Genomic DNA, 15,129 nt, shown 5'->3' on the forward strand with positions numbered 1-15,129 from the left:
TTGGAAGGCACAAGCAGGTGGGGGGTCCTGTGATATGTCAGGAGCAGATAGGTGGGAAGGAAGATGGACAGGTAGGACTGTTCAAGAGGGTGGTGCCAAGTTGGAGGGTTGGATCGGTGGGGGGGGGAGAAAGACAGATGTGGAAACTGTACAAACCCTAGTGTTGGGTGGTTAGGATTTGGTTTGGAGGAAGCCCAGGACTTCTATGTCGTTGGCAGAGTGGGAGGGGGAGTTGAAGTGATTGGCCACAGGGCGGTGAGGTTGTTTACCATGTCTATCCCAGAGTTGTTCTCGGAAACATTCTGCAAGTTGGCGTCCTGTCTCTCCAATGTAGAGACCACCACATTGACAGCAACTGACACAGTAGATGGTGTGTGTGGAGGTGCAGGAAAATCTCTGCCAGATGTGGAAGGATCCCTTGGGGCCTTGGATGAAGGTGAGGGGGGAGGTATGGGTGCAGGCTTTACACCTCTTACTGTGGCTAGGGAAGGTGGCAAGGTGGGTTGGTGGGGGGCATGGACCTAGCAAGGGAGTCACGGAGGGAATGGTCTCTGCAGAATACTGATAGGGGTAGGGAAGGAAACATATCAGACTCCACACAGCCAGTGGTGGGGTCTGATTGTAGGTGGTGAAAATGGAAGAGGATAATGTGTTGTATCTGGAGACTGGTGGGATGGAAGATGAGAATGGGGGTGGTATTCTATCCTTGTTGCAATTAGAGGGGTGAGAATCAAGGGCAGAAGTGCAGGAAGTGGAGATAATGCGCTGGAGGGCAATGCTGACTACGTGAGAGGGGAAATTATGGTTGTTGATGTAGGAGGCCATCTGGGATGTTCTATGCTGGAACTGGTCCTCCTGGGAGCAGATATGGTAGATACAGAGGCATTGGGAACAAGGGAGCTGTGGGAATCTATGGGTTTGAAGTAGATGCCCATGTTCAGTCGGTTGCCAGAAATGGAGACGGAGAAGTCCAGGAAGGGGAGGGGGAGGATGTCCAAGATGGTCCTTGAGGTCAGGGTGGAAGATGTTTGTGAAGTTGATGAATTGTTCAAACTTCTCGTGGGAGCACGAGGTGGTTCTGATACAGTCATCGATGTAGCGGAGGAAGAGTTGGGGAATGGTGCCAGTGTAACTATGGAAGATGGACTGTTCCTCGTAGCCGAAGAGGCAGACATAGCTGGGGCCTACGCGGGTGCCCATGGCTTCCCCTGTGGTCTGGAGGAAACGGGAGGATTCGAAGGAAAAGTTATTGAGGGGGAGGACCAGTTCAGCCAATCGAATGAGTGTCGGTGGAAGGGTACTCATTGGGACACCGGGAGAGGAAGAAACGGAGGGTTTGGAGGCCTTTGCTATAGCAGATGGATGTGTACAGGGACTGGATGTCCGTGGTGTAGATGAGGCATTGTGGGTCAGGCAAACAAAAGTCATGGAGAAGGTGGAGGGCGTGCGTGGTGTCCCAAATGTATATGGGGAGATTCTGGACCAAGGGGGACAGGATGGTGTCAAGGTAAGAGGAGATAAGTTTGGTGCGGTGTGGGGCTCCTGGACTATGAGGCTGGAGGCTGTGGGTGGGTGATCCCTGAGGTGATTAGGTTGTGGATGGTCTGGGAGATGATGGTTTGGTGATGGGAGATGAGATCGTGATCGAGGGGGCAGTAGGAGGAGATGTCTTCAAGTTGGCGCCAAGGCTTCATCGGTGTAGAGGTCAGCGCGCCAAACTACCACTACACCCCCTTGTCCACAGGTTTGATGGTGAGGTTGCAGTTGGAGCAGAGGGAGTGGAGGCCTGTGCATTACGAGGGTGAGAGGTTGGAGTGGGTGAGAGGGGTGGGCAGGTTGAGGCGGTCAGTTGGAGTTGAGGAGATTGAGGGTGGGTAACAGACCAGCACGGAGTGTCAAAATGGATGGTTTATGTTGGAGGCTGGAGAATGGGTCCTTGGAGGGTGGGTGGCAGCCTTCATGGAAACAGTAAACACTGAGGCGGCGGAACAAATATTCAAAGAAAGAGTCAACATTTCCATCGCACATTTGTATGTAATAGATAAACACCAAAAGAACTGCGGATAATGTAAATCAGAGACAAAAATGGAAGTTGCTGGAGAAGCTCAGCAGGTCTGGCAGCATCTGTGAAGTGAAATCTGAGTTAATGTTTCTCCGATGCTGCCAGACCTGCTGAGCTTTTCCAGCAATTTCTATTTTTGTCCCTGTATGTATTGGCTTTAATAAAGGTATTGAACAGAGTTAAGATTCGGATAATCTTTAAACCCTGCAGAGCCAAGTGGCCGAGAAGCAAACACTTCCTACTTGACATGAGTTGGGCAGTAGAATTGCTGACAAATGAGGGACTGTACTCCATAGCACAATTTGCTGTTAAAAACCCATCTGGCTCACTAATGTCCTTTAGGTAAGGAATTCTCCTGCCTTACCTCGCTTGCCATTTGTTAGACCAGACCTACAGCAGTGTAGTTGATAATTAGTGATACCCACAACCCGCTGGAAAAATGCAAATAAAAACAAGTCTATTTGGTTTAAAAATGAGCCCAGACCATTTATTGCCTACCATGAAAAAGCTTTCAATCCATTTACTCATGCAATAACTTAATGAGCTTCCAAATTTCTAAAGCATGGAAAACCTGCACATGATACTTACATCGATTTTGTTTTGAAAACCAATTGCATAGAGTCATACAGCACAGAAACAGACCCTTTGGTTTAACCAGTCCATGCCAAACATAATCCCAAACTAGTCCCACCTGCCTGCTCCTGGCCCATATCCCTCCAAATTTTTCCTATTCATGTATCTATCCAAATGTTTTTTAAATGTTGTAATTGTACCCATATCCACCACTTTCTCAGGAAGTTAATTCCACACACGAACCACTGTGTAAAAAAAAATACCTCATGTTTTTTTTAAATCATTCTCGTCTCACCTTAAAAATGCTCCCTCCAATCTTGAAATCGCCCATCTTGGGGAAAAGACAGCTACCATCAACTCTATACGTCTCATTATTTTATAAACTTCTATCAGGTCACCTCTCAACCTCCTATGCGCCAGTTGAAAACAGTCCCAGCCTATCCAGCCTTCCTTTATAACTCAAACTTGCATATCCAGCAACATCCTGGTAAATTATTCTGAACCCTCTGCAGCTTGATAAAATCCTTGCTATAACAGGGTGATCAGAACTGGATACAGTATTCCAGAAGAGGCTTCACCAATGTCCTGTAAAACCTAAACATAATGTCCCAACACTTGTATTCAAAGGACTGAGCAATGAAGGCAAATGTGCTAATGGCGTTTTGACCATCTTGTCAATATGTGTCACATATTATCCAGTATTTAATAACTTCTTCAAAGAGAGATCCACCATAACATTAATGTATAACCTATTGCTTCTATATTCAACTCCTTTAGACTGTGGTGATCACTAGATTTGGATTGATAGCTGTGTTTGAAATTCGTGTTTATGTCTGTTCTCTCCTGCCACCCTTCAAGCATCAAAGACAGATCCAATGTTTATAGAATTGCTAAAATATCAACTGGTTAGAAGCTCATTTGAATTATCAAGTTACAAGGTGATGAAAACACAGGTAAAGGTTACAGCAGCAGGTACCGAGGCAAGAGGAGGAGGTGTGGGCGATGACACAGAGATGAAGCAGGCATTTGTGACAAAAGCTGTGATGTCAGAAGCTCAGGTTATAAATAATAGGATTTAACATGGTCTTCTTCCTACAGGAAGGATGTTGTGAAATTTGAAAGGACTTGAAAGGATTTACAAGGATGTTGCCAGGGTTGGAAGGTTTGAGCTATAGAGAGAGCTAAATAAGCTGGGGCTGTTTTCCCAGGAGCGTTGGAGGCCGAGGGGTGACCTTATAGAGGTTTACAAAATCATGAGGAGCATGGATAGGATAAATAGACAAGGTCTTTTCTATGGGTTCGGCGAGTCCAGAACTAGAGGGCACAGGTTTAGGGTGAGAGGGGAAAGATATGAGAAGCCTAATGGGCAACTTTTTCATGCAGAGGGTGGTACGTGTATGAAATGAGCTGCCAGAGGAAGTAGTGGAGGCTGGCACAATTGCAACATTTAAAAGGCGTTTTGATGGGGATATAAATAGGAAGGGTTTGGAGGGATATAGGTCAAGAGCTGGCAAATGGCACTCGATTAGGTTAGAGTATCTGGTTGGCATGGATGAGTTGGACCAAAGGGTCTGTTTCCGTGCTGTCCATCTCTATGACTATAAACGACCACAAAAGGAAACAGAATGAGGGCAACTGTACAGATTTGTGGAGTTTGAACATAGAACAATACAGCGCAGAACAGGCCCTTCGGCCCTCGATGTAGCACCGACCTGTGAACAAATCTAAGCCCATTCCCCTACACTATCCCATCATCGTCTACATGCTTATCCAAGGACTGTTTAAATGCCCTTAATGTAGCTGAGCTAATGACATTGGCAGGCAGGGCATTCCACACCCTTACCACTCTGAGTTAAGAACCTGTCTCTAACATCTGTCTTAAACCTATCACCCCTCAATTTGCAGCTATTACCCCTCGTACAAGCAGATGTCATCATCCTAGGAAAAAGACTGTCACTGACTACCCTATCTAATTCTCTGATCATCTTGTATGTCTCTATCAAGTCCCCTTTTAGCCTTCTTCTCTCCATTGAGAATAGAGCCAAGTCCCTCAGCCTTTCCTCATAAGACCTTCCCTCCAGACCAGGCAACATCCTGGTAAATCTCCTCTGCACCTTTTCCAATCCTTTCACATCGTTTGCATAGAATATGATGGCTTTAGTGCTTTTCTACATTTTAAGTGTAGGAAATGATAGCTCCCTCAGAACTGGATGCCCAGAAATAATTTTTATGTCAGGAAAAGTGAAGGGATTAAGTGGCATGGTGGACTAGGAAGGAGCCTGGTGTTGTCAGAGTACACATGGACTTCTTGTTTTCAAATGATATTGTCAAGTATGTAAGAAGAGGGGTTAAAAAGATACACCACTGGGGACTCCAGAGGTAATGGCTTCAGGGCAGATTGCAAAGACATTACTGAAGTGTAGTCCCACTGAATTTTTTTTCCTGTCCAGGAGCAGCGGGAGACAGAGTGGAGGTGACGTTGGAGAGAAGGAGGTTGCCGGGAAGATAAGGACTTAGTATAAATTTGGGCAGCGGCTAAACTCGAGGTAGTACACGTGCAGTACCTCCTATAACCAGAACAAAAAGGACTCTGTAAGGGAAGTTTTTTTTTCTTTCTTTTCTTTCATATATTTAAGTGCATTGTTTGGTTTCAGTTAGTTGATATAAAGCTAAGGCTTACAATGGCAGGGGACCTCAGATCCGTGGCATGTGCCTCTTGCCTGATGTGGGAGCTCAGGGACGTGGCTGATGTTCCTGACTCTTTCACTTGCAAGAAATGTGTCTAGCTGCAGCTCTTGTTTTACCACATGACGGCTCTGGAGCTGTGGATGGACTCACTGTGGAGCATCCGCAATGCTGAGGAGGTCATGGATAGCACGTTTAGTGAACTGGTCACACCGCAGGTCAGGATTGCTGAGGGAGACCGTGAATGGGTGACCAAAAGACAGAAAAAGAGTGGGAAGGCAGTGCAGGTGTCCCCCGCGGTCATCTCCCTCCAAAACAGGTATACCGTTAGGGCCATTCTATTGTGAGGGGCCATTCTATTGTGAGGGGAGTAGATAGGCAGTTCTGTGGCCGAAAACGTGACTCCCAGATGGTATGTTGCCTCCCAGGTGCTCGGGTCAGGGATGTCACTGCAGAGCATTTGAAAAGGGGAGGGTGAACAGCCAGTTGCCTTGGTGCATATAGGCACCAACGATATAAGTAAAAAATGAGATCAGATCCTGAAAGCAGAATTCAGGGAGCTCGGAGAGAAGTTAAAGAGGAGGACCTCAAAGATAGTGATCTCAGGAATACTACCAGTGCCACATGCTAGCCAGCGTAGAAATGAAAAAATAGGCAGGATGAACACGTGGCTTGAGAGATGGTGTAGGAGGGAGGGGTTCAGATTTGTGGGACATTGGGACCGGTTCTGAGGAAGGTGGGACTATTACAAATTGGACGGTCTACATCCGAACCAAACTGGAACTAACGTCCCTTGGGGGAGATTTTGCTACTGCTGTTGGGAAGGTTTTAAACTAATGTGGCAGGGGCTGGGAACCAGAAGAGAAGACAAGTAGACAGTGAGGTGGTAACTGGAGACTGTAAGGATCATGAAGTTAGCATTACCAAGGGGAAGAGTAGGCAGAGAGCAGATGAACGCAAAAGAACTGGCAGCCTGAAGTGCATATACTTTAATGAAAGGACTATACAGGGTAAGACAGATAAACTTAGGGCTTGGATTGGTGCCTGGGAGTATGACGTTACTGCAATCACAGAGACTTGGTTGAAGGGGCAAACTAAATGTTCCAGGATATAGACACTTCAGACAGGACAGGGAGAGAAGTAAAAGGGGGGAGGGGGAAGGAGTTGCATTGCTGGTCAGGGATTATATGATGGCTGTGCTAAAGGAGGACACTATGGAGGGCTTGAGTAGTGAGGCATTATGGGTGGAGCTGATAAATAAGAAGGGTGCAGTTACATTGTTGGGGCTGTATTACAGGCCTCCCAACAATGAGCGTGAGGTAGAAGACCAAACAGGTAAACAAATTATGGAAACATGGAGAGGCAACAAGGTGGTGGTGATGAGAGATTTTAATTTTCCCAATATTGACTGGGATACACTTAGTGTCAGAGGTCTGGATGGGGCAGAATTTGTAAGAGGCACCCAGGAAAGTTTTCTGGAGCAGTACGTCAATAGTCCAACAAGGGAAAGGGCCATATTGGACCTGGTGTTGGGGAATGAGCCAGGGGCCAGGTGGTAGAAGTTGCAGTGGGGGATTTCTTTGGGAACAGTGACCACAATTCTGTGAGTTTTAGAATACTCATAGACAAAGACGATAGTGGTCCTAAGGGAAGAGTACTAAACTGGGACAAGGCCAATGATATCAAAGTTAGGCAGGAGCTGGGAAATGTGGTTTGGACACAGCTATTTGAAGAAAAGTCCACATCTGATACGTGGGAGGCTTTCAAAGATAGGTTAAAGATAGTGCAGGATAGGCATGTCCCTTTGAAAACAAGGGATAGGAAAGGCAAGATTTGTGAACCATGGCCGACAGGAGAAATCGTGCAACTAGCCAAGAGGAAAAGGGAAGCATACATAAGGTCCAGGCAGCTAAGAACAGAATGGGACCTAGAGGAATATCGGGAAAGTAGGACCATCTTAAACAAGGAATCAAGTGGGCTAAAAGGGGTTATGAAATAACTTTACCGAGCAGAATTACGGAGAATCCCAAGGCCTTTTATTCTTATATAAGAAGCAAGAGGGTAACCAGAGAAAGGGTTGGTCGGCACGGTGGCACAGTGGTTAGCACTGCTGCCTCACAGCACCAGAGACGCGGGCTCAATTCCTGCCTCAGGCGACTCTCTGTGTGGAGTTTGCACATTCTCCCCGTGTCTGCGTGGATTTTCTCCGGGTGCTCCGATTTCCTCTCACAATCCAAAAATGTGCAGGGTAGGTGAATTGGCCATGCTAAATTGCCCGTAGTGTTAGGTGAAGGGGTAAATGAAGGGAATGTGTCTGGGTGGGTTGGTGTGGACTTGTTGGGCCGAAGGGCCTGTTTCCACACTGTAAGTAATCTAATCTAAAAAACTAAAGGATAAGGAAGGAACGTTGTGTGTTGAACCTGAGGAAATGACTGAGATTCTCAATGATTACTTTGTATCGGTATACAAGATAATGAGAGGAATGGATAGAGTCAATAGCCAGAGACTTTTCCTCAGGACAGGATTGACTGGTACGAGGGGTCATAGTTTTAAGACACTAGGAGAAAGGTATAGAGGGGATGTCAGATGAAGGCTCTTTACGTAGAGAGTTGTGAATGCATGGAATGCGTTGCCAGCAGTAGTGGTGGAAGCAGAGTCATTTGGGACATTTAAGGGACTGCTGGACATGCACATGGATAGCAGTGAAATGAGGGGTGCAGAGGTTGAATTATTTTACATTAAGATTAATGCTTGGCACAACATTGTGGGCCAAAAGGCCGGTTCTGTGCTGCACTTTTCTATGTTCTATCAATGTTCACTGAGGAACAGGAGATGATGAATGCTGAGATTATAGATAGAAGTTTGTTTACTCTGGATCACATTGACATAAGTTGGGTGAAGTGTTGGGTAGGCTAAGGGATATTAAGGTGGACAAATCCTCAGGACCGGATGGGATCTATCCCAGGTTGCTGAGGGAGGCGAGAGAGGAAATAGCTGGAGCCCTGACAGATATCTTTGCAGCATCCTTTAACACAGGTGAGGTTCCGGAAGACTGGAGGGTTGCTCATGTTGTCCCGCTGTTCAAGAAGGGTAGTATGGATATTCCAGGTAACTACAGACCAGTGAGCCTGACGTCGGTGGTGGGAAAGTTGCTGGAGAAGGTACTGAGGGATAAAATCTATTTATATTTGGAAAAGAATGGGCTTATCGTGATAGGCAACATGGTTTTGTGTAGGGGAGATCGTGCCTTACCAATTTAATAGAGTTTTTTGAGGAAGTGACCAAGTTGATAGATAAAGGAAGGGCTGTAGATGTCATATATATAGACTTTAGTAAGACGTTTGATAAAGTTCCCTATGGTAGACTAATGGAGAAAGTGAAGTCATATGGTGTGCAGGGTGTTCTAGCTCGGTGGATAAAGAACTGGTTAAGCAACAGGAGACAGAGTAGTAGTTGAAGGGACTTTCTCGAAATGGAGAAAGGTGACCAGTGGTGCTCCACAGGGGTCAGTGTTGAGGCCACTGTTGTTTATGATATACATAAATGATCTGGAAGAGGGCACTGTTGGTCTGATCATCAAGTTTGCAGATGACACGAAGATTGGTGGAGCAGCAGAAAGCACAGGGGACTCTCAAAGAATACAGAAGAATATAGATAGACTGGAGAGTTGGGCGGAGAAGTGGCAGATGGAGTTCAATCCAGGCAAATGTCAGGTGATGCATTTTGGGAAGTCTAGTTCTAGAGCGAACTATACAATAAATGGAAGAGCCTTGGGAAAAGCTGATGAGCAGAGAGATCTGGGAGTGCAGGTCCATTGTACCCTGAAAGTGGTTGTACAGGTGGATAGAGTGGTCAAGAAGGCATATGGTATGCTTGCCTTCATTGGGCAGGGTATTGGATATAAGAGCTGGCAGGTCATGTTAAAATTGTACAAGACATTGGTTCAGCCACATTTAGAATACTCTGTACAGTCTGGTCGCCACATTACCAAAAGAATGTGGAAGCTTTTGAGAGGGTGCAGAGAAGGTTTATGAGGATGTTGCCTGGTATGGAAGGTGCTAGCTATGAAGAGAGGTTGAGTGGGTTAGGTGTGTTTTCATTAGAAAAAAGGAGATTGAGGTCTACAAAATCATGAAGGGTATAGAGAGGGTGGATAGAGATAAGGTTTTTCCCAGGGTGAAGGATTCAATAACGAGAGGTCACGCATTCAAGGTGAGAGGTGAAATGTTTAAGGGGAATACACGCAGCAAATACTTTACACAGAGGGTGGTAGGTGCCTGGAACAGTAGATTCATTTAAAGTGCGTCTGGCCAGATGCATGAGTTGGTGGGGAGCAGAGGGATACAGATGCTGAGGAATTGGGCTATAGGTTTAGACAGTGGATTTGGATCGGCACAGGCGTGGAGGGCCGAAGGGCCTGTTCCCGGGCTGTAAATTTTCTTTGTGCGTTGTTCATTGAATTGAACAACAGATGTGAAGCTTTGCAAAATGATGTGCTTGACCATGTGAATGGCTACAGAGAGGTTGTGAAGGACAAGGAGGGGTAGTGCACTACAATCAGACTTATTGACGGCGCAATTTGCGACTTTATTAAGGGTTGTTCGACTGATATGATAGTAACAGAAGACTGAACAAGGTAAAATTCAAACCCGGATCTGCAGAAAACATAGAAGCAATTTGGAAAGAGACAGTGCGTGGAAGAACTTTGACAAAGGTAGATAAAGTGAATTAATGGCAAAAAGGAGGTCTGAAAGGCAGGCTGTTCGACAAGGGTGTTAACAGTGGATCTGAAAAGGAAGGGAGCAGTGCATGAAGAGTGGAATGTAAGCTAATAAGAAGGTCAGGACAGAGAGTTAGATAATCCTCATATTTGCAGAAATGGAATCAAGTGCATAGAAGGTTGGTCTTAAGTCTGTTGTCCCTAGAAACTGGAATTGCTTTCAAGAATCTGCTAAATTCAGGTCATTCTGCGATAATGCAATGGTTGTGTTCCTCTGCAACCACATGCTATAGAAAATGATGCTATGGGAAACCGCTATAGAAATTGCACTGTAGAAAATTGTTTAATGGAAACCCTACTATATCCGTTCAGAAGAAAGTGCATTATGTAAACATCATACACAATTTATAATGACGTTATAGCCAATTCCCGCTCATCTAAAGCGTGTTATAGAAAGTCATCTGTAGCCAAAAGACTTGCTGGGATAAGTCATCTTGAAATGAGGTGGCTCATTGAGAAATTTTGTCTAAAGTATGTAATTACCTTTCGATGTACAGGCTAAGGAAGGCCATGTTTACTTGGTATTGTTTATTCTATGTGATTCTAATAAGGTGCAATGCATTTGCTTAAAATTGCGGAACCTTTGGCTTCATTATTACAGCAAACAACTGGTGTTGGAATTTCTTTTTAAAGGTGAGTGGTCTTCAAGGGCCTGTCTACATGCACCACTTTCATTTCAAGGGCTTTCCCTGGGAGTGGGTTGGGGGGGTGGGGGTGGTGGTGGTAATGGAGCAGACTGGGAAAATGTAATTGGACAGGAGGATGAAGTCATTGAATGAGGTGCCATGATTCAGAATCCTACAGTAGGATGGACTTTTACAATCGGATTCTCAGAACTTTAAAAGGGGAGTGGAGCTTCCTGACTGACCATAAGCCTCAGGAAATCCTTTTCTCCCCCCGTTTGTTGATGGGATTGGGGTGTCACTGGCTGGGTCAGTACTTATTGCCCATCCATAATTATCCTGGAGGTGCTGGTGAGCTGACATCCTGAATTGCTGTAGTCCTCGGGCACGTAGGGATGCTAGAAAGGGTATTCCAGCATTTTGACCCAATGACAGTGAAGGAATAGTGATATATTTCCAAGTCAGGATGGTGAGTGGCTTGGAGGGCAACTTGCAGGGGATGGTGTTCCCACGTATCTGCTGCCCTTGTCCCATGGAAGTGATCATGGGCTTGGAAGGAACTGTCTAAGGAGCCTTGGAGATTTTCTGCAGTGCACCTTGAAGACTGTACACACAGCTACTTGAGTGTTGGTGGAGGGAGTGGATGTGGTGTTAATCAAGCGGGCTGCTTTGTCCTAGACAGTGTTGAGCTTCCTGAGTGTTGGTGGAGCTGCAGCCAGCCAGTCAAGTGGGAGCATTCCATCATTCGTGCCTTGTAGATGCATTTGTTTGACATGTTTACCCATTAAAAGACTGGCTCGCCATAATTATGTTCCCCTCCCTATTAAGTTCTGAGAATGAGTGAGAATTCCTTTATTTCCTTCTGCATATAAAAGATGATCAACAGGAGGATCAATGTTCTTGCTGGACATTAAGTGTGAGTAGCCGTTGCTTTGTCCTCTTTGACATGCCATCATTGAAATCAGATGACAATAGTCTGCAGGAAGGCAGCAAGGAGTGTAATAGGCACAAGTTAAGAAGGCTGGCCAAGGGTGACGGGCCGACACCATGGAAGGCAGGCAGGCAGGCAGGCTGGTTTGCTAGAATATTTAGCTAGGAGAAAGTGAGGACTGCAAATGCTGGATATCAGTGTCGAAAAGTGTGCCACTGAAAAGCACAGCAGTTCAGACAGCATCTGAGGAGCAGGAGAGTTGACATTTCGGGTGTAAGCCCATCAGGAATATTTAGCTACCTGTGTCTGCTCAGAGCTTGGTGATGCACTAAATCAAGGAATTCCTGTCCAGGAGCTGTGAAAATTAACGCCTGGACCTTTGACCCGGGAAGTAATGCTTACTTTTTGCTTAATCCTTAAAACTCCTCAGTGGAACATTGCCCTTCAAGTTCACGGATGTTTGAGCTCACATCCCCAGATTCCAGAGCTCATAACAATATGTTAAAAGAAAATGCTGTTTAAGTACAGAGTCTTTTGGTTATTCACAGTAGTTTCATTTGAAAATGTACTTCAGCTTTTGAAAATTGGGTCAAGACCAGACAAGAAACAGGATAAAAATATGATCAGTTCCCCATCCACTAGTCCCTTATTACCCTCTGTAAGATTGGGTTATATTCCAAGCTACAGGTTCTCTGAAAGAAATTGCTGCTGTCTAGATGTGGATGTGCAACAACAAGAATAGATTAAAGCACTAGCATCCATCAGTGACAACCTACTCAATGTGATGCCCATTGTAACCATTTCTACAATGCTACTAATACATCAATTAAATCAATAATGGGGTCTTTATTTAGACAAATCTTTATGAACAAAATTCTATCTTGAGCTACCTTCACTGAATAGGATAGCAATAGTCTTACCAACTCCAATTATCAATGGCCAGTTTGTTTCCACAAGGAAGTTCTGACTTGGAAACCATAAATTGCTGACAATTTTATTTTCATTGTACTTCTAGCTCAACTTTAATGATTCCAACCTGTATTGAGTTTACAGAAACAGACATACCACATACTGAATGCAAACATGCTTCAATCACATCTTTATTCATGTTTAGTATCCATACCTGCAGTTCTCCCATTAGTCTGGAATGGGTTTGTAGCAGGTGCTGGCAAAACAGGAGCTGCTACAAATGGATTAGTTGCTGCTGAAAAGACACAATCAGGAAAGACTGATTAAAGTATAGAATCTACATGTGATTTGAATTATCAGCTGAGGAATGTCCAAAGACAGTAGCTTATTTTGCAACTGATGATTCATAAGAGCATTTTGTTTGAAATGAACAGCTTCATTTGCTGTGATCACAGCAGATAAACCTCTGTGTTGCTGTGATGCAGTAAAATACAGGTTTAACAGCACTTTAAAATGAATTTATCAAAAACACAAGTAAATCCATTTTCATATTAGCAACCACAGTAACATCATGCTTACCTTCAACTGTTAGGTGTAATCTGCTAGTAAATTCATGATGTCCATCAATAGGACTAAAATTTTCTCACAAGAACATTCATTCATTTTGGATGGATTCAATCATAACCACATTTTATGTACACTATGTCTCAGATTAAGCTTCATATTTTGGCTATGATACACTGTATCTGCATTGCCTAGTGCACAAGCTTAAACTAACTCCTCCCTATATTTTCTGCAGATTCTAAATATTATGCTCTCATTCTACTGTGCTGTCTACTCTAGTTCTCTCTCTCTCTCGACTCTCTATTTTGGCAGATCTTTTTACTTGCACAGCTTCTCCATTAATCTGTCAACACACAGCGCCCTTGTCTGCCTGACTCCCCCACATTTTGTGAAATTGATCTGGTCTTTACTGTGGCACTATCGTCAGATGAAACATTCTGCTTTCCTAAACTTGCAGAAGCTATCAGCCTCTCCTGGTAACACCCTGTCCCTCTGGGTGGCTAAAAAAAAAGAATTCAAAAAATATATTCCTTTTTACCATTCAGAACTGAATTACATTTTGAAAAAGATGATGTACTGTCCCAAACCTTCTCTTTAATAAGTAACGATGAAAATGTAACTCTTTTTCTCTACATTTGTGTGGAAAGGACAGCAAGTCTAACTTCTGTAGGCCAATTCTTCTAAGGCAACTAAAGACTGGTTGATTTACCAAATCAAGGAATTGACTCTTGCTGAGACTGAACCATGGACCTTTCTGATTTTTACCCTCAGTAATACACATCACAATCTGCTACAGAGGGACTATGTTTATTCCTGAAGCACATGTCAAGCATAATTTTATTGTCTACACTAACTAGTTTAGTTAGTTGTTTACAAAGATTACAAAGGGAGCTTGATCAATTGGGTCAATGCATAAGGAGTGACAGATGGAATTCAATTTGGATAATCCTGAGGAATTACATTTTGGTAAAACAAACAAGTCAGGACTTATACCATTAATGGTAGGGTCCTGGGTAATGTTGTCAAAAAGGGACCTAGGGGTTCAGGTACATAGTTCTTTGGAAGTGTCATCACAGGTAGACAGGGTGGTGAAGGCAGTGTTTAGTATGCTTGCCTTTATTGCTCAGACTACTGAGCACAGAAGTTGGGACGTCATGTTGAGGTTGTACAGGATGTTGGTGGGGCCACTTTTGGAGTGATGTGAACAGTTCTGGTCACCCTGCTATAGGAAGAATATTATTAAATTGGAGAGGGTTCAATAAAGATTTTTAAAATTCTTGCTGGGAATGGAGGGTTTGAATTTGAGAATGGGCTGGAACTATTTTCACTGGCGTGTAGGAGGTTGAGGGGTGATCTTATAGAAATTTATGAAGTCATAAGGGGCATTGATAAGGTGAATAGCAAAGTCTTTTCTCTAGGCTGGGGGATTTCATAATTTTAAGGTGAGAGGAGAAAGATTTAAAAGGGACCCGAGGGGTAGCTTTTTCACAGAGGGTGGTTCTTGTATGGAGTGAACTGCCAGAGGAAGTGATAGATGCAGGTACAGTTACACTTAAAAGACATTTGCACAGATACATGAATAAGAAAGGTTTAGAGGAAAATGGGCGAAACACAAGCAAATGGGACTAGTTTAGTTTGGGAAACTTTGTCGGCATGGACGAGTTGGACTGAAGGGTCTGTTTCCGTGCTGCATGGCTCTATGATAAAAAATTAAAACCAATTTTACACCATCTAAAATTCATTTCTTTTATTTAACAACCAAAACAGTGAAAATAAATCCTATAAGTCTTAGTTCCCAAATTGGGGTATGATTGCAAGGCAAAGGTTAGGATTGCGAGTCAACTGAGATTCCTGAACCTCGTCAGGGCGCCAGTGACTCCAGAGAAAATCGGAGGGCTCTCACCTAATCCTGTGGCAGTCAGGCAACTGTCAGGTTGATGTTGAGGGATCTTGTTCCTTTACAGGATGACATCCTGCCTCCATGAGCTGGCGACCAGAGGCG

The 15,129-nt window shown here is 44.3% G+C and overlaps 1 protein-coding gene across 8 annotated transcripts in view; it reads right to left on the bottom strand.

Moving 5' to 3' along the window:
• Positions 1-15,129, bottom strand: part of agfg1a (ArfGAP with FG repeats 1a) — a 94,835-nt gene that overhangs the window by 4,536 nt on the left and 75,170 nt on the right. For 6 of the 8 annotated variants that reach the window (XM_043702846.1, XM_043702843.1, XM_043702848.1 and 3 more), the window contains one exon: positions 12,778-12,858. In XM_043702846.1, coding sequence (XP_043558781.1) covers positions 12,778-12,858 — 81 coding nt within the window. The remainder of the gene's footprint in view (positions 1-12,777; positions 12,859-15,129) is intronic. The other 2 variants (XM_043702847.1, XM_043702844.1) reach the window with 1 other exon arrangement.

Source organism: Chiloscyllium plagiosum, chromosome 13, assembly GCF_004010195.1.
Source record: "Chiloscyllium plagiosum isolate BGI_BamShark_2017 chromosome 13, ASM401019v2, whole genome shotgun sequence".
Classification (NCBI taxonomy): Eukaryota; Metazoa; Chordata; class Chondrichthyes; order Orectolobiformes; family Hemiscylliidae; genus Chiloscyllium; species Chiloscyllium plagiosum.